The sequence below is a fragment of the Haliotis rufescens genome, unplaced genomic scaffold (genome assembly GCF_023055435.1).
Source record: "Haliotis rufescens isolate VD_foot unplaced genomic scaffold, xgHalRufe1.0.p SCAF_1, whole genome shotgun sequence".
Lineage (NCBI taxonomy): Eukaryota > Metazoa > Mollusca > Gastropoda > Lepetellida > Haliotidae > Haliotis > Haliotis rufescens.
This window is the reverse complement of record NW_025963779.1, coordinates 30,656,537-30,676,828: the sequence shown is the minus strand read 5'-3', so window position 1 is coordinate 30,676,828 and position 20,292 is coordinate 30,656,537. Positions and strand designations below refer to the sequence as shown.

Sequence of the window (20,292 nt, the reverse complement as noted above, 5' to 3'; positions counted from 1 at the left end):
GTTGTTAACGATGGTGAATGGTGCAACATTCAGAAGTTTGTGGGTTCCCAACTTCGAAGCACATCATATAGAGTAAAAAAATCAGAGTGCTTCAGAGTTCCATGTCAACATGAACGGTCAAGTGGACTTCCTCAGCATTATGTGTGCGATGAGTCTTCTGATGGTGAGATAGATACTGTTCCCCAAAGGACTGAACCACCTACCCTTCCCATCGTTCCCCCAGTGCTAAATGAACCATATCATGACCAAGACATTTTAGTCAACCCACCAGACCATCCTCCTCTTGATAATCAGGACTCCTTGCGTGAAAATGTTAGTGACAATGACATTGTGAATACAGATGACACTGATGATACCGTGTATTCAACTCCAGTCTGTGCACAAAGGAGGTCAATCCGTGCACGGCGACCACCTCAACACCTCAATGACTATGTAACCGATTTCTAACATGTTTATGTTGCTATGTCCATCAACTGTGTCTGGATACCTTTTCGCATTTAGGCTATAGTTATGGTGTCGTATCAGCTTATATCACGTGATGTCAAGGATATCTACATCAGGTTTTAAGTTTTATTGTGACCAGTTATTTTGGGTATTGTTTATGACAGTATGAGTCTTTAATAGTAACCCATATCAGGTAATGTGTTACAAAGAAAAAAGGAGGTTGCGCCAGTGTGGTTGGCGACCGTTGTTTATGTTTAGCGGCAGACTGCCTAGGTAGTGGGAGAGTTACCTCCCTTGGCTTGTGTCGTCTTCTCCTCACATGTTGTTTGGCCATTACTGAGAAGTAAAGCTACAAGTATATTGGAATACCTGTGTTGGGTTGTGAATTGCGAGGGTCCAAGCTGGCGTGGGGACAGGTGGCCCTGTCATCTTATACCCAATTCACATGCACTTCTTTACATATGTGTGTAGATATACATTCGTGAGTTACTTGTCATGTGAACGCATTTGTTCATATGTGTATATTTGTCAGCAGGTGCAACTGTAAATGTCACTATGTATATGTTGTCATGTGAACGTGTATGCCAATGCCAGAGGATGATCTAATTGATGTACCTGTTCATTGGACAACACCAGACAAATTGTCACAATTCTGTACTCTGAAGTTGAAACTATTCAGGGCTTCAGCAACCCATGCTTGCCGTAAAAGGCTACGATGCTTGTCGTAAGAATGGACTAACAGAATCGGGTGGTCAGGCTTGCTCACATGGTTGATGCATGTCATCGCATCCCAATTGCACGGATCGATGCTCATGATGTCAATCACTGAATTGTCTGGTCCAGACTTGATTATTTACAGACTATTATAGAATATTGCTGAGTGCGGTGTTAAAAAACAAAGAAACAAACAATGGAGTGCTAGAAACCTGTGATTGTAGGTTAAAATGCTAGATTTTGAACTGATTATGTTTCCAGGTTTGTCAGTACTATATCCATGCTCGTGGGTCTCACTAAATTGGAAAGATGAGAATTTTCTGGGGATCTGCGGAATTCCACACCAAGTCCACTTTTGTGATTCATGCCATTATGATATATATATATATATACTCATAAATCATATAGTGCCACAAACCCCTTTCAGTGTTCGATTTAAAAAAAAACAACTTTCTCCAACCTGAAATTGGTAAATACATCTAAGACTTTCATTACTAAGAGTTTTTCTCATACATTAAAGGGGCACTGATCTAACACAATTCCCCGGGACTGGTTGTTACCTTTGTTATTGTTTTTTCCCAGTGAGTACCCGGATGTATAGCAGAAATCTAGACTAGTTCGCGACCTCTGCTGCGCCATTCGTAAGCGCATTAGTCGCTTTTATGGGTAGTAATAAGGGCGTATGGTCACATTGATGAACAAAATGAAATACAGTTTTCGAGATAATAAGGAAATGTAGGTATCTTTGTGGGTAGCATCGGTAATGGTGACGAAGTTTTGATAAGTCACTTGCTTGGTAATTTTGCGATTTTCGTTTACACTATTTTGACTTGCAACACAAAGTACATATTTCACCTGAGCATTGCTTTTTTTATAGTGTGTATTTTTTTTTACTGTCAAATGTGTAACAAATTTATTAAACGTCTAAATATTCAGTTATTTTACAAAGTGACTGAAAAACATTTCCATCTGTATTATTATGATAACGAATTCCAAACATTTTGATGTTTAATGTCATCACCAAGAGACTGAAAATGTTACGTTGAGAAAAGTACATTTCTATGTTGTTTGGCTTCTAATCCTACATAATAATCTGTTGTGATGTTTGTAGGCCTTTTTGATCGTCTTAATCAATCTGGACAGATTTTTTAGTCAAAATGACTGAAATATTTACACATTTTATAAATTGCCTAAGAGAATCACATTTTACAAATTGACGGTAATATATACACGCTTACAAAGGAAAAGACCTGTGAAAACAACGTCTATCGCGCATTGAAGAATTTCCCAACCAAGACGTAGAGAAACAAGAACGAATCGGTTCAAAGGAAGGAAAACAAAATGCAAATATCATAAATAAAACCTACCAAATTTATGTGTATAAATTTTAGGCAGCGTCCTTGTTCGAGGAATGTATCCGTGAATATCCACACAAAGGAACAATATCTCACTCGTCTGCAGATGTACAAAGAAACTTATTCGATGTCACGTGTCTCAGTAACAATCAAATATTTTAAAAGATATATGTCGTTTCGGGATATTATAACCCGTGTTCGTTTCTCAACTGATCACTTGGATTGTTTCAGGTGTTTTACATAGGTGTCAAGTCTCAAGGGTCGGCTGAGAAAGCCCACGTGACAACTATTTTCATAACGTTCACGGTTCCTAAAAAATCCATTTAGTGATAGATAACAATGATCAATCAATCAACGTATTATAAGTTAACCCTTTGAACAAAGTATGTTGTTTTTACATCGGCACTTCACGCCATGGTATGAGTGTATTCCTTTTGTTTTAGTAAACCTAGACATGTAAACACTCACTCTTGACATATCCACTGTGCAAGATAACAGTGATTAATCAATCAACGTATTTTCTGTTAATCCTTTGATGACTAGGAACGTTCAGTTGATTTACAAAAAAATGAATCAACTGATCGTTCATCTCTTGCTGGGCTGCCACGTGCATATTACATAACACACATTTCACCTCACTTCAAACCTGGATTTAGATTGAATAATTACCCCAGACACAATAAATGCCAAATGGGAACCTTTGTCAGGTAATCTAAGTGGTGCTACTGTACCACTAATTGTACCTGTAATAAATTCATTAACTGAGCATCAAGTGGATGACGACAAATACACAAGTGAAGGGTTATACGAGAAAACGTGGATGTCAACAAGGGAGTAGTAATCGTATTATCGACACAAGCCGAAATCCGAAAATGCTTTCACTGCATGGATACCTTTTTTAGTATAAAACTATAACCATCTGGGGTATTTCCAAATGACGACATCCGATGAGCTCCGCTGTTCTTTTTGTCTGCTTGTTTAGGCTGAAGAAATTAATTAACATGCGCCCTTTGTCGAAATCTGTATAGATCACAGTTAACCAATCAGTGTTTATGCAAAAATGCGTAAAACAAATATTGCCTCCAGCCTCCAAGTTTATTTAGCTGTCCTTGCAGACGGTAGCCCAGTCTCTGGTCACGCTCAGTTGCGTTGCGTATCATCCGGGTACTCACGGGGGAAAAAACAATAACAAAGGCAACAACCAGTCTGGGGAATTGCGTTAGATCAGTGCCCCTTTAAGCTGACATTATTTTGATTTTACCTTTGTAAGCGGCCTAAACTTACTGATTTCCTCTTGGTTTTAGGTGGTTTCCTGGCCCACAGTCTGGCTCTGATCTCCGACGGGGCCCACCTCCTGACAGACTTTGCCAGCTTCATGATCTCACTGCTAGCCCTGTACCTCGGCACAAGGAGGTCCACTAAGAAACTCAGCTTTGGCTGGTACAGAGCTGGTAAGTAGCACAACATGGTAGTGTTTCCTCAAAATAGTTCTTCCTGTTTCTACCTGTTCTGCTCAAGTCCCAAACTGACATAGTTCAGCCACATGTTTTGATTGGATGGTAAATGGTTAATGTAGGAACAAGTTTGCTTTGGTAGGTCTATACAATAAGAAGATTTATTTATTTTAAACTATTTTTTTCCATTTGTCACTCAACGTCATATTGGGTGGTGCAGCTGTTAATATTGTAATCTTATTCTGTAGAACATGATGTTTACTATAGAGTTACAAGGGATGTAACCGATAGATGACCTGTCACCCCAACGAGGCAAAAATGAATAATTCATGAATAATTCATGAATGTTCATGAAATAATTTATTGTTTCTCATACTTTTGTGAATATGCATAAACGTAAAACATTTTTAGTTCATGAATGTTCATAAATCTAAAAAAGCATGAATATTCATGAAATGGTATGGTTCATGAGCTGGTGTGGTTCATGAACATTCATGACTGATATGCTTGAAAAATGCATCCCATTTTAAGTTCGTGAATTAATTAGATTCATGACCTAAATGCTTTCTTAAAAGTGCATGATTGTTGCCATTTACAATGTTTATGAGTTACATTTGAATGATTAAGTCACATTTTTATCAAGAAATCTGGAAGCGAATGTATCGTTGCATATTCTAAACTCAACTTGCTGTTTTTGGCCACAAGAAATAGCAAAATTTGTAATTCTGGCAGGGTGGCCATCTTCAGTTCATGAGCATTTTGTACCCAATTTCCCTCATTCAATAAGTACTCTTAGTATTAACGATAACTCCCCACAGAAGGAGACACTTATATCATGTACACGGAATGCTTAGCGTTTTAGCCTCGTCCTGATTTGTTCAGTTTGATTGATGTTTATTTAAGTTATTTTAGAAACAAAAGCGAAGTCGGCCTTTCCAGTTGTTTTTCATTTACAGTCAGTATATTTTATGTTGTCCCTTGCTGTCCTGTGACATCCTACTGTTAGAACTTAATACACACAATGGACACTGCAGCTTTCGCGGTATGATAACATCATGTTGCGCTAATAACTTGTCCTCAGGATTACAACTAGCTAGATTCTATATGCTACTGACAAACTTGAATATCTTTGGATGCTAGCTTCATTACACAAGCCATCAGTGTGACGACAGTTGGACATATTATTCGGCTACAGTCATGAAGTTAGTGAACGTGTTGTTCTCAACATGTTGGTATTCTGAATGAACAGTGGTTGTGTTTTCTTGGATGCATTTTGGAAATAAAGTTGAACATTATAAAAACACATTTATTAAACACTTACCGCTATGTTCATGGAAAACAGTACTCTGATGACCATGCTTGTGTCGTCGGTATGCGTAGGGGCGCCGGGGTCTTGATATTGTCCTGTCTGTGTCCGAATATTGTCCTGTCTGTTACAGAGGTGCTCCGAGTGCTGGTGTCCTAATATTGACCTGTCTGTTACAGAGGTGCTCGGAGCGCTGGTGTCTTGATAGTGACCTGTCTGTTACAGAGGTGCTCGGAGCGCTGGTGTCCTAATATTGACCTGTCTGTTACAGAGGTGCTCGGAGCGCTGGTGTCCTAATATTGACCTGTCTGTTACAGAGGTGCTCGGAGCGCTGGTGTCCTAATATTGACCTGTCTGTTACAGAGGTGCTTGGGTGCTGGTGTCCTTACATTGACCTGTCTGTTACAGAGGTGCTCGGAGCGCTGGTGTCCTAATATTGACCTGTCTGTTACAGAGGTGCTCGGAGCGGTGGTGTCCTAATATTGACCTGTCTGTTACAGAGGTGCTCGGAGCGCTGGTGTCCTAATATTGACCTGTCTGTTACAGAGGTGCTCGGAGCGGTGGTGTCCTAATATTGACCTGTCTGTTACAGAGGTGCTCTGGCGCTGGTGTCTTGATAGTGACCTGTCTGTTACAGAGGTGCTCGGGTGCTGGTGTCCTAATATTGTCCTGTCTGTTACAGAGGTGCTCAGAGCGCTGGTGTCCTAATATTGACCTGTCTGTTACAGAGGTGCTAGGAGCGCTGGTGTCCATCCTGCTGCTGTGGGTGCTGACTGGCATCCTGTGCTACTCGGCTGGACTCCGCATCGTGGAGGACAACTACACCATTGATGCCGAAATCATGCTGATAACAGCTGCTTGTGGTGTCTTCTTTAATGTTGTGTAAGTTTTTGCTTTTACATTATAAGTTATCAACCGATCTCAAGGAGTATATGGTGTGATATACCCTCTAGCTCGGGTACATACAGTCACACACAGAGTACATCAAACCATATGCCCCGAGGGATCAGTTGAAACCCTGTTGATCTGATTTCTGTATCTAGGCTTCGTTTCCGAGCCATAACTCTTTAACTAATGAATATATTTTTGCATGAAACTATGCTTATGCAATAAGCACATGCTCCACAACTGCCTTCTCATATTTTTTAATCTAGAATTATTTTTGGACTTAGTTTCAAACAAGAAGTGTTTGTTTCCTGCCAAAACTCCACAGCAAATGCATATTTCTGCGTGAGACCATTATCTTTCCAGGTTTTAATTTCCTATTACTGTTTTTTGGATTTGCAAACACATTTACAGAAACAACTGGAACTAATGTATCTAAAAATAGGGAGGGAGGAGACACATGTTTTTGAGTCATGACACATTCTAGTTTTATTCTGTGGCAGTTTTCTTATGCTAAGAGCATAATTTCTCAATCAAGGTACCATGTAGTCAAGAAATGAAGTTAAATCATTTTAGAAATCTGTTTCTGATTGGCTCCAGAACCCACACATCCTCCTTCAATTTGATTGGGTTGTCAAAGTTTATGCAGGGTTTACCTGACGCGACCTTCTATGGAGTTATCCTCAGACCGTTTAAGGCGCCGCGATTCGCTGTGCAGAGTTGCATCCCTCGGGCACACCAGAAACCTATGATTGTGGGTTTGATTCCCGGTTCGCTCCAATTATGTTTCTAGGTTTGTCAGCACCATACCCGTGCTCGTGGGTTTCACCCAAGTGGTAAGTGACCTGCATCACTCTGGTCTTCCCTCTCACATTAAGCTGACATGCTGTGATATAATTCAAATACAGGCAAGTCTCGTTAATTCGACACTCGTTAATCTGACAATCGTCTTTATCCGACGCTAATGATGGGAACCGATTAAATCAGTGCTATTTAGACCCGATAATCCGACAGTCTCGCACTCCGACTCCGACTCCGACTCCGACTCCGACACACCTTATTTGCAACGAATTACCGAAATCACTCATTAATCAGTCCTGTTAATCCGACACAGTCATCAGCGTACTCCGTGGTCATCTGCCCGCGAGTACACAGCCCGTGTTTTGATGCGAGACGAATTGGCTGGTAGCTGCAGAGATAAACTTGCTTAACAATAAACAATTTATGCTTTAAATAAAAAGAAATGGGATAAATCACATGCTTAGATTACCTCAATCTTATTAAAATCAGATACAAGTTCTCGCTTTAGGCGAGGACATCCCATTACAGGTCACGTCAGAACAACCTTTTACGAACTATGACCTACCAATGAAATGACCAACAGGAAGTCGACGTTAGCCACTTAGAAAGCAGCTTTCTTAAGCTTTAGGTACCAGTTTCAAAGTTGTGACTTCCATTCCAGACTTTTTAAAGTATTTTGAATAAGTCATACAGTCCATAACAGTTGTTTTGTGTTAAACTTTAGAGGTTGCATGATTAGAAAACATATTCCGCCAACAATGTAACATAACAATATGAATATTTATTTTCTATTTTTTATTACGTGTTTGAATCCTTATATCTATCGTGTAGTTGTCCGATTTTCGATCACGAACGTTGATAATATTTAAATTCGTTTATCTGACATACTCGTTAATCCGACATAATCATATGCAACAATCGATATCGGATTAACGGGACTTGACTGTACTGTTAATAGCGGCGTTAAACCCAACTCACTCACTCACTCATTCATTACATGGTACATTAACAATTATGTTTGCATTATATCAACAGTGGTGTCTTCATGTCCACAATGGTGCAGGGAACATGAACTACTGGTGTGCTTTATATCAATCTCATTAAAATCAGATCTTAGTTCTCGCTACCACTAAACAAAGATCTGAGGACATCCCATTATGGGTTACGTTAGACCGACCTTGCGCGAACTTTGACCGACCAATGGAATGACCAATCAGAAGGCAGCTTTCTCGTGCTTTACGGCACAAATTTCAAATTGGCGACTTCGCTTCGAAGCATATTTTGACAAATTCTCGATTACAAATTTGAACAAAACAACATTCTGGAATGACTTATAGATGGTCTAGATTGTAAGGATTCAGTTGTTAGACCCGTAACTATCGTTCGGAATACCCCATGTTAAAGTTTTCAAGATTGCATGATTAGAAATCACATTCCGACTGTCACTTTCATAATCTGGTAAGCGACGCATTGATTGGTCGGATGAAAGGTCGTTCTGACGTGACCCCTTATGGAATGTCTCGTCAGATCTTTGCTTTGCAAGAACTAAGATCTGGTTTTAATGAGATTGGCTTTATATGGACTTTCATATTTCACTTGAACCACGTGGATAATTTTCATGGTCCATTTTTATATTAACCCCACTGTAAGTATTTTGTAAGCTGTGTGTCAATCAGCTCAGAAACATGACCTTATACTGCAGTGCTCGACACTAACACTGGTCCACTGGTCCGCGTATAGTATATTTTGTGGAGGACCAGTAAGATTATAATAAATGGTGATCTGGTGGTCTAGTGTTGTTTTGGGGACGAACAAAGTAATTTAAGTTTGTACGACTTTAGAAATCAGCAATCGATCAAGTCTAAACTCTAAGCACCATTGTGTCCAGTAGAGATCCAACAGGACCAGTAGAGTTTTTTGGGGTGCTACGTTCGACCACTGACAAATTTTGGTCAGTGTCAAGTACTTATTACCAGTTAGGAATTGTTTCAAATAATGTATTTTTGATATTGTTTCCATTGATGTTGTTTCTGAAGCTTTTGTGTCAGATGCTGTTGCTTCAGAAACTCTTTGAATCAAAGCTGTTGTTTCTCAAAACTGCTTTTTCAGATGCTGATGTTTCCTATACTACTGTTTCCATTGCTTGCTTCTGATACTGTTGTTTCAGAAACTGTTGTTTGAAATGCTGTTTGAGTGACCGATCTTCTCTTTCAGCCTCGGGGTCACCCTTCATCAAAGTGGACACGGTCACTCCCATGGTGGGATGTCACACGCTCACTCTCACGGTCACTCCCACAGCATTGCCAGCAAGCCAGACCGAGGGTTTGATTATGGTTCCCTCACTGATGACAGTGGCCATTCACACAGTCGACCCAAGTATGGCAGCATCTCTGAAGCAAATCATGAGGCACATACTGAGACACAGGAGTCCAAGAAAAAGGACAGTAATATCAACGTGAGAGCCGCATTTGTCCATGTAGTAGGGGATCTACTGCAGAGCGTTGGAGTACTAATAGCTGCTTTTATTGTATATTTCAAGGTAAGAAACCTTTTATAACTTTATGATACCAAATAGAATAATGTAGTGACTTTTACCATGTCTACTTGAGCTTTAACCGTATCTACTAGAGCTTTACCATGTCTACACAAGCTTCTACCATGTCTACTCGAGCTTTTGCCTTATCTACTCGAGCTTTTGCCATGTCTTCTTGAGCTTTTACCAGATCTACTAGAGCTTTTATCTTGTTTAACCTTGTTTAACATTTTACCGACCAATCGGACGTTGAGATAAGGAGATGGGTATGGGAGGTAACTCATATTACCATGTTGCTGATATCGCCAACCAACATTGAGTAAGGATAAGATATATGGATGAACAACTTCTTTATTACCATTAGGAATGACGTTTTGGTGTAGGTTCTAACACCGTTATCAAGCAAGTGATGTACAGAGTATGGTTGACAAGTATATATACAGGATAGGAGGCAGTGTTTATACAGTTGTGTAGGTTTAAGATGCAGTTACACTGCTGGAGTGGAGAAGCCTGTTATGTACGCAGAAGGGTAAAACATATTGGCCGGTGAAGCCTGTAATATAAACAAAATATTGTTATAAAGAAGCCCAACTTCTAAATGGCTCTCGACCCGTGAAGATCCGGGGTAGAATAAGCCTTCAGCAACCCATGCTTGCCGTAAAAGGAGACTATGCTTGTCATAAGAGGCAACTAATGGGATTGGGTGGTCAGGTTCGCTGACTTGGTTTGAAGCATGTCAGCAATCCCAATTGCATGGATCAATCATGATGTCAATCTCTGGATTTTCTGGTTCAGACTTGATTATTTACAAACCGCCGTCATATAGCTGGAATATTGCTGAGTGCAGCGTTAAACAACAAACAAACAAATCTAAATGCCTCTCAGAGAAGTTAACCAACATTGTGGCTTGTCTGTAACTCGCATTCCGTTAGACTGAGTAGCATTGCAAATCGAATTTGCTAATGAAAATCAAGGCCTGGTAGTTTGAGATCGCGAGGACCATGGGAATGGCGGTAATGTAGGTTTACCGAAATGTGAGTCCTGCAGATATAAAGGATGCATTTGCACAGACATGACCAACAATTGGTCTGATATGTGTAAACTGGTGTAGAGCTTAAATTATTTCTCAGTATCCAATGTCAGTCCTGGCATCCAATTTTGATAACTCTAACACTTCTTTTTGATTGATTTTTTTACTAGTTTTTGTGTACAGCTGATTTCTTTGACTATTTGTCAAAGTTGGTCAGTTTGAACATAACAATGTTACAGGTCACATGATAATGCCTTCAATATGTTTTGGGGAATAAGGTTAAGCGTCATGTATCCCTGAGTAACAGTATTCAACCCAATTAAAATATTAGTAGTACTTTCTTTCTGTTATTTGTTTTTAAAATGTAAATAATTAATAAACAATAAAGTCATTAATAACATGGTTGGAATAAGAATGAAACAATTCTATTTTGTATGTAGAGTAAATAATACTACTAATGATAAAACTATAATAATGGAAAAAACTAAATTGCCATTTGTTTTTGAAATTTGTTTTACCTTTTATGATGAGATTTTTAAAATTCAAGGAAATATTTTACTCATTCAAATATATACTTAGCTACATGCATTCTTTTTCACACTCTTTCACTTTCAAATATACTGTAGCGATACTCTAAACATATTTCCTCTATTTCAGCCTGAGTGGAAGATAGCTGACCCAATTTGTACGTTCTTGTTTTCTGTGTTTGTCGTCGTGACAACAGTGACTATTCTCAGGGACATCCTGGTCGTCCTGATGGAAGGTGAGTTAGATGCCAGGCATTGAACAAATAGCTTCATCCCAAGTTGCATAGGTACACCAGTAAATATCAGATCTGTTACTCCAGTACCATACCTCTCTGCATGAAAATATGACAACTCATACGTAAGATTTCAGGTGAGGTCAAATCTGAGCAAACTTTGACTGCCCAGTCTGGATGAAGGTTGCGCGGATTCTTGATAGTTTGATATTAGCTTTCTTAAGTGAGAACCTTTATATTTTACATTTGGGACTGGCTGTTTAAGTTTGTTTTGAGACTGAGAGGTCATGTGTTACTCCAACCAAGAGTTTTTAAGACTTGACACTGATTGGCTGTCCACATGACACGACCTGAGGCAAGGGAATTAACAGAAAGTCCAGTTTCTATCCTTGCCGAACAAGGCTGGAATTTCTGAGTTATTTTTTGGCTGGAGTAACAGGTCTCTACATAGTCAAATCAAAATTGTGTTAAGAAATCAACCTCCAGTTTGTAGAGAAATCGGCGACTACCGTGCAGATTTCAGACGATTGCAGGATTTGTAGATCGTGTTAGGTAGGCAGAGCATGTACTGTTGTGTTGGTCATCTACCCCCTGTGACTCCCCTTGGTTTAACCGCTGATCGTCTGTAACACTCATCAATTATTTGGACCCCAAAGGTAACAATGTATCGAGGGATCGCAAGATGTAACCTTTTAGTGTGTGTTTCTAGGTACCCCCAGGAACATTAACTTTGCTGATGTGAGGGATGCATTTTTCACAGTCAAGGGCATCAAGGACATTCACGATCTACGTTTGTGGTCCCTCACCCTGAATAAGACAGCACTTTCGGTTCATATTGCAGTTGGTAAGTCTGAATTCAAATGCAATAGTACTTTAGATGGGTGGTCTTTAGTTCACCTTTACATTGTCAGTGTGAAATTGGGGGAGCATGGGTGGCCCAGTCGTCTAAGACGCTGTGATTTGCTGGGTTGCGTCCCATGGGCATGCCAGAAACCTATGATTGCTGATTCAAATCCCAGTTCGCCCTGATTATGTTTCTAGGTTTGCCAGCACCATACCCATGCTCATGGGTTTCACCAGAGTGGTAAACGTCTGAGACCTGCATCACTTTGGGCTTTCCTCCCACATTGAGCTGACACGCCATGATATAACTGGAATACTGTTAAAAGCAGTGTAAACCCAACTCACTCACTCACCCATTGTGTTATGGGTCTTTGTTGTTTGTCTTTTTGTCCCTCATTAACATTTCCAATGGAACCCTGAAACCTTTAGAATTCTAGGCATAATTTTTTCTCCTAATCGAGATAAAATGATTAAACTTAACTTTGAAAGCAAAATCTTTGAAATTGAACAAACCATCAAGAGATGGATGAAAAGAATTATAACCCCATTAGGCAAAATTGCAATTATCAAATCAATGCTCATTTCAAAACTTAATTTCCTTTTCCTTACCCTTCCTAGTCCCCCAGATGAATTCCTTAGAAAGATAAATACTATTCTTTTCAAGTTTTTATGGGATAATAAACCAGACAAAATAAAGAGAACAGTTGCTTGTAAACCTATTTCCCTTGGAGGACTTGGTATGATAGATATTTTTGCATATGTTGACGCTTTGAAAATAATCTGGATAAAAAAGTTACTAAATGTTGATTTGGAAAAGAAATGGAAAATTTTAATGACTGATACTACTCCTGAAGTTCCTGATCTACTATTTATGGGAAGTGATTTTCCACTTAAGCTTGCTAAAAAAACTAAAAACCAATTTTGGAAAGATTGTTTTACTGCCTTTTCTAAATATAGCAATAAAATAAAACCCAATAATTATGAAGAGTTCCTAAGGGAACCTCTGCTATACAATAAAAACATTATTATAAATGGCAAATCATTAGATAACAAAACCTTTCATCTCAATAATATACACAGCATACATTGCTTGCTAAACAATGATGGAAATTTTATGACATTGCAACAATTCTGTAATAAATACTTCAATATAAATTTTCTTGAATTTTATGGTATTACAAGATCAGTAAATACATACATGATACAATTAGGTTTTAATAAAGACCTGCATCTGGAAACAACAAACAATACAAATATATCTATTGCCAATCTCTTTTCATGTAAAAAAGGCTCAAAGAAATATTACTATGTAATAAGTCAAACCGATGAAAGCTTAAAAGTTATTGACAAGTGGGAAGAGGAACTTTTAATGGATATGAACTGGCCTAGCTTATTTATCAGAGCACACAAAACTACTCCAGACCCTAAACTTAGATGGTTTCAGCTTAGATTGCTCCATAGAATTCTACCTGTTAATACTTATCTACTCAAGATGCATATTGTTGACAACTGTCTATGTACTTTCTGTAATGCTGAGCCAGAATCTATCCAACATCTGTTTTGGGACTGTAGGGTAAGCAAAAATTTCTGGAAAAGATTTTCACAATGGATTGAATCCAAGTGTCCACATACTGGCAAGATAAATCTTACTTCAGACCTAATTCTTTTTGGCTTTTCAAAACATTTCCACACTGATGATATTTTTGATGTGATACTCTTATTGGCCAAATTTACACATTTATAGATGCAAAATGAAAAATAACCAACCAACCATTACACATTTCCAAAATGAGGTTAAATATTATTACCAACTAGAAAAATATAGACACTTTAATAAAGCCAAACAGACTGAATTCTATACGAAATGGGCTCCTTATGAAAACCTTTTGAAAATATAAACATTTGCTATTCCAAAACTTTACTAAATATATATCCTGCATCCTGTCTTCATAAGTACTAAAGCTTCTAGTGAGTGTGAATGTGTGTATGGATGTGTGCGAATGATATGTACTTTCTGAAAAAACCCTGGTCATGTATTTTGACTCTCATCCAAACATGATGTACTTTTACCAGGAACAATTTAAAAAACAAAACAAAAAAAAAAAAAAAAACATTTCCATTTTCCCATCTTCTTATAAACAACAAGGCTTTCGCCCAAAACATAAATTACTCTGTTTTAAAGTACGTTCTTCCCCCTGCATCTGGATTTTCAATTTTCCAGAGTTTTTGTGAAGGGCAGGTAACTCTTGCTTTCTCAAAAATGATCGTACAATCTGAACTTGAAGCATGATCCTCTCTGGTCTGTGCAGATTGTGTGTGTGTGGCGAGAGGGGGAGGGGAGCATAAAGCCTCAGGGGCTTGTCAACTGTCGTTTAGACATCACTCTACTGAACTCATATGAATCACTGCTAAAAGGTCTTTTCCTTCCAGAGACAACTACAATTTTTTCTCCATCCAAATGAACTTGTGAATAAAAAAAACCTATGTATCATTTTATAGGCCAAATCAAAAGACCAAACTTCATACTTATTTTGGGGATGAGTTTGACTGTCATTTTTTTCCAGCGGTTTTACGCAATTTCTGTTTTTCAAATGTTATTTTGGTCAAGCATTTGTGATTAAGTGTGCCCCGAAGTATTAAAATCTGCAAAGTTGCTATGTTGGGTTTACTTTCCCTTTAAGACCTCTATCACTTTGGGCTTACCTCCCACATCAAGCTGACATGCCGTGACAGTGGATTTGCACTTAACTCACTATATCCTACACTTAACTCACTATCTCCTATACTTAACTCAACATCTCCTACACTTAACTCAACATCTCCTACACTTAACTCAACATCTCCTACACTTAACTCACTATCTCCTACACTAAACTCACTATCTCCTACACTTAACTCAACATCTCCTACACTTAACTCAACATCTCCTACACTTAACTCAACATCCCCTACACTTAACTCACTATCTCATACACTTAACTCACTATCTCCTACACTTAACTCACTATCTACTACACTTAACTCAACATCTCCTACACTTAACTCACTATCTCCTACACTTAACTCACTATCTCCTACACTTAACTCACTATCTACTACACTTAACTCAACATCTCCTACACTTAACTCACTATCTCCTACACTTAACTCACTATCTCCTACACTTAACTCACTATCTACTACACTTAACTCAACATCTCCTACACTTCACACACTTTCTCCTACACTTAACTCACTATCTCCTACACTTAGCTCAACATCTCCTACACTTAACTCAACATCTCCTACACCTATCATAGTGTCATGCTATGAAATAAGAAATACATTTGGCATGATTTGATTGTTTTCAGAAAAGGATGCAGACCCTTTAAAAGTGATCAAGGTAGCATCGTTCTTGATCCAGAAGAAGTTTGGCCTAACAGAAACAACGATGCAGATCGAAGAGTATACAACAGACATGCTGATGTGTTTACACTGCCAACACTTGAAGGATTAGACTGTTTGTTGTCACATCATTGTCATTGCTTGTTTACTGTCTTGAAACATTGCCAGGGTGGATGGGAACAAAGTTTCTCTGAGATACCAGAGTTTTGGGGCAGAGGAATCACAGGGCAGACTCTACTTCTTGGACTATTTAGGGTAACTTGGAGATACCAGGGTTTGGGGTTGCCAGGGCCGACACAGGTGCATCCTAGACGTAAGGGTAACTTGGAGATACCAGGGTTCGGGGTAGAAGGTTGACATAGCGCTCACTAGTACATCCTAGTCGTAAGGGTAACATTGAGATTAATGGAAAATATTTTCGGTATACAAGTCTCAGTGTGTGGATGTATATGCGGATGCTCTAGTCATGTGATCGTCCTGTTGAGGTGAGCTAAATATTTCTATCTTAAATTATATTTGACTTTGAGTTATTATTGTTCTTTATTAGTTATGGAACCTATAATTTGGTCAGTAATCAATGTTAAGTATAAAGGAATAACATTTTACAAAGCTACCGACCTAGTTCTGAAATACCAAGCAAACAGTGGGCATGAGTAGAATGCAGGGGACAATGCATTATTCAAGATAGTGATACACAGTCCACCAATCCATGCTAGGATGAATGAAAAGTTTGTTTGTCATGATGAGAGAACAATCTCATTAAAATCAGATCTTAGTTTTCGCTACCGCTAAACAAAGATCTGAGGACATCCCATTACGGGTCACGTCAGAACGACCTTTCGCGAATTTTGACCGACTAATGAAATGACTGACAAGAAATCGACATTGGCCAATCAGAAGGCAGCTTTCTCGAGCTTTACGACACTAGTTTCAAACTGGCAACTACGCTTCGAAACATATTTTGACGTATTCTCGATTAAAGATTTTAAAACTGATAAGAACATTCTGGAATGGCTTATAGATGGCACAGATTGTGTGGATATAATCATAAAACCTGTAACTGTTGTTCGGAATACCCCGTGTTAAATATATCGTGGTTGCATGATTAGAAAACACATTCCGACTGTCACTTTCATGATCTGGTAAGCGACGCTCTGATTGGTTGGATGAAAGGTCGTTCTGACGTGACCCCTAATGGGATGTCCTCAGATCTTTGTTTAGCGATAGCGAGAACTAAGATCTGATTTTAATGAGATTGGATCAGAGAATGAATGATTTCCGTGATGCACAAATATGGTTTAAAGTATTATTCATGTTATTTAAAATGTTTCTTTGATGCCATAAACTCATGTGGTGTATGTACATTACTCAGTAGGTAGTGGATGAAATAAGGTGCTTGCTAGATATGTGCAATGAATATGAAACTTGGGCCTGACCTAAGGCATTGGTTCATTCCAGAAGGTGTCATCTTGACGTGTTTATCACAGGCGTACTTACAGTTGCTTCCCAGGATCATGGTTTTGAATGCCCTGATGTTGATCCTGGGTTTTTAGCATCTGTAACTTCGCCTCTCATCCCACCTAAATCTGACATGCAGTGACATGGATGATATCCTGATTAAAGAGGTTTGAAACCAAGTCACTCACTCGCTCTCAGCTTCAACTGGTGCAATCCATGAAATTGTCCTTGTACATAGGAATGTTGATGTTTTCCCTTATCATTACCATATATCACACATTGCCTTACATACCTAAACTGCCTTGTACCTTATGATGTAGGCCCGTGAAGACGCCGGGGTAGAATAGGTCTTCAGCAACCCATACTTGCCGCTAAAGGTAACTATGCTTGTCGTAAAAGGCAACTAACGGTAACGGGTGGTCAGACTCGCTGACTTGGTTGATACATGTCATCGATCCCAATTGAGTGGATCGATGCTCATGATATTAATCATTGGATTGTCTGGTCCAGACTCGATTATTTACAGACCGCCGTCATATAGCTGGAATATTGCTGAGTGCGGCATTAAACAACAAACCAACCAACCAACCTTATGATGTAAAATACTCTTGTCTGTGGAAGCAATAAGGTGCTGGTTTAAAGTTAACTTACTTTCTATGATATTTTGTATGTACACAAACGACATGAACATATTATCAGCAATGTGGTTAAATATGGCTGAAAAGAAATGGTTCTCAGGCAATGTTTTTTGAGAATATTGTGCAGGCGGTCGGAGTCTGGAGTTTTTTGGAGGGGGGGTATGTTGTTCATTAACCAAATTACAGTGTAACCAAATAAACTATGTACAATCAACCTGGTAAAGGGCCTCCCTACATAAATGTATTCCTTGATGAGTAAAATACTGGAATTCAGTATCTGACTACCATTGGACTTGGAATATTTAAGGATTTGGGTTTCACTTTTTTTAAAAAATGGAAATAAAAACAAAACATGCTGCGAACTTTATGGTGATTTGGGCAGTGCCTGAGAACCAAGACTATTATTTTTTTAGCCTTACACTTACACATTGGCATATTGGGTATATGCTATTTAGTAAAGTTCAGGAATATTCGGATCCAACATCCAAGGGTATTCCAGCTTCATGATGGCGGTCTGTAAATAATCGTGTCTGGACCAGACATCCAGTGATTGACACCATGGACTAGCTTTTGGTCTGATGTCGGCTCCTGAACTAGTCAGCAAGTTGTTCCACTTAGGCATTGCTTTGTTTGTTTTCTTGTTAACTCACAGGGTATATTTTCAACTTAATAACTGTGAATAGCATACAATGTCACATCTGTGTAAAGTCTCAGGCCATTTGACGCTGTTGCAATGTTAATGCTGTATTTATGCCTGAACACCTTTAAAGGCCATTTATGTTGAGTTATTTGCATAAAGACATGTTAAGCCTTATGATTTATTAGTTGGTTTATGAGACTGATTGGAAAAGAAATATTAGGGGAAAAAAATACTTTTGACCCCAAAACATTTGACATGCTCTGTTTTATAAGTAGGTGGAATGAAAAAAACGCTAGATCTTATCAACGCTTTTCATAAAAAAAATAGTTTATAATACATAAAAAAAATCAATTATTTTGCAGGATCGTTTCCACTCGTTTTTCTGTGATGGTATGACCTATGAGCTTTTTTTTTCATTTATTAATAGCAGCACTAATCTGAAAGCTTGGAAGGAATGGTGTGGGTTTTTTCTCACAATCTACATCAAATTTTAGTCAAAACATTAAACCAACTAATAAAAAATAAAAGGCCTCACAAGGGTTTGTTTTATTTCTATTTTGCCAATTCTTTATTTATTGCATGTTGCTTTGTAAAGCATATTATGTTTCTTTCCACAAATGCTTTGAAATATTGATGAGAATGAAGTACTGATATAAAATAATCTGCAACATCTTAACCACATTGCTATATTTAATTGAGTGAGTATGGTTTCACGCCGTTTTTAAGCAATTTTTTAGCAATATCACAGCAATATCACAGCTGGGGACACCAGAAATGGGCTTCATACTTTGTGCCCATGTGGGGAATCGAACCACTGCCCCTATGTTTAATTGAACAGATTCTGATATAGATATGTCCATCAGTGATCAAAACAATATATTCCTGTCATATTCAAAAGGTAATATGCCAGGACACAAATTAATCTGTATAAATTATATAACAAGCATTGAGTAGCTATAGGTTGGACATCTTGGAAAAAGGTTATTTTTTCTAACTGCATCTGAATATCTGCTCATTTCCTTGGCTTGGTCAGTTTAGCAGGAATGAAAATGTTTAGATTGTTACGATTTCGTACAGTGGATGTTTTTCATTTCCTGTTCATTAAAGGTTTCTGTGGCCAAAGACCCAACTATGAATTATGTTTAGCTTAAATGATTGTCCGTTCAGGCACTATAACAATTTGTTTTATACAACACTGGCACTTAGATGCAAATTCATGACACCTGTCCCACATGTTCAGGCGCCTACACATAAACTGACGCTTGTCAGACAGAGACATCGTGTGTGGCACAACATATGATACAGAGGATGGTAACAGTCACTGCTAGAAGCTGATAATGTGAACAGTCCATGTTAGTTTCCATGACAGCAAGGTTATCACAAGTCCCCCCTCCGCATAGCATCCTGGTATGAACTTCCATGTTTCTGCTCAGGGGCCATTTTGATCATATCATCAATACGAAGGATTGTGATGGCGGCCTCTGTGGCAAACTTCAGTGATTTGATCTATGACATTCCTGGCTCAAGAACTCCAGCTTTCTTGTTGTCCCGAACAATGCCCTCTATCAGATCTAAGCCAAGAAAAGGAAGTGTTTAGTTTTATTACCTGCACCAAAAATTACAGATACATAATCGAGTCTGAAACAGAAAATCCATTGACTTGACATAAAGAGTAATGATCAATGCTGTCTGGGTATACAATCAACCAAGTCTGACCCATTTCAGACGCCTCTTACGACCAGCATATTTTGCCAAGGACCTATTCTTGTCCCTACGGGGCGTCTGACCTTTCCTTGGCTTGGTCAGTTTAGCAGGAACAAAAATGATGTTGTTTAGATTGTTACGATTTCGTACAGTGGATGTTTTTCATTTCCTGTTCATTAAAGGTTTCTGTGGCCAAAGACCCAACTATGAATTCATGAATTATGTTTTAGCTTAAATGATTGTCCGTTCAGGCACTATAACAATTTGTTTTATACAACACTGGCAGACGCAGTCCCAACTGATAAATGCAAATATTCCTTCTTGAGTGCAATAATATATTTAT

General features: G+C 38.5%; 1 protein-coding gene across 3 annotated transcripts in view; it reads left to right on the top strand.

Annotated features, from left to right (window-relative positions):
• The window catches only part of LOC124120569 (zinc transporter 2-like), a 44,474-nt gene extending 28,110 nt beyond the window's left edge, over positions 1-16,364 (top strand). Inside the window, exons 4-9 of one of the 3 annotated variants that reach the window (XM_046483429.2) lie at positions 3,818-3,964; positions 6,002-6,155; positions 9,174-9,498; positions 11,180-11,285; positions 11,992-12,126; positions 15,476-16,364. In XM_046483429.2, the coding sequence (XP_046339385.1) occupies positions 3,818-3,964; positions 6,002-6,155; positions 9,174-9,498; positions 11,180-11,285; positions 11,992-12,126; positions 15,476-15,621 (1,013 nt within the window). In that variant the 3' untranslated portion in view covers positions 15,622-16,364. The remainder of the gene's footprint in view (positions 1-3,817; positions 3,965-6,001; positions 6,156-9,173; positions 9,499-11,179; positions 11,286-11,991; positions 12,127-15,475) is intronic. The other 2 variants (XM_046483430.2, XM_046483428.2) reach the window with 2 other exon arrangements.
• Positions 16,365-20,292: the final 3,928 nt, after the last annotated feature.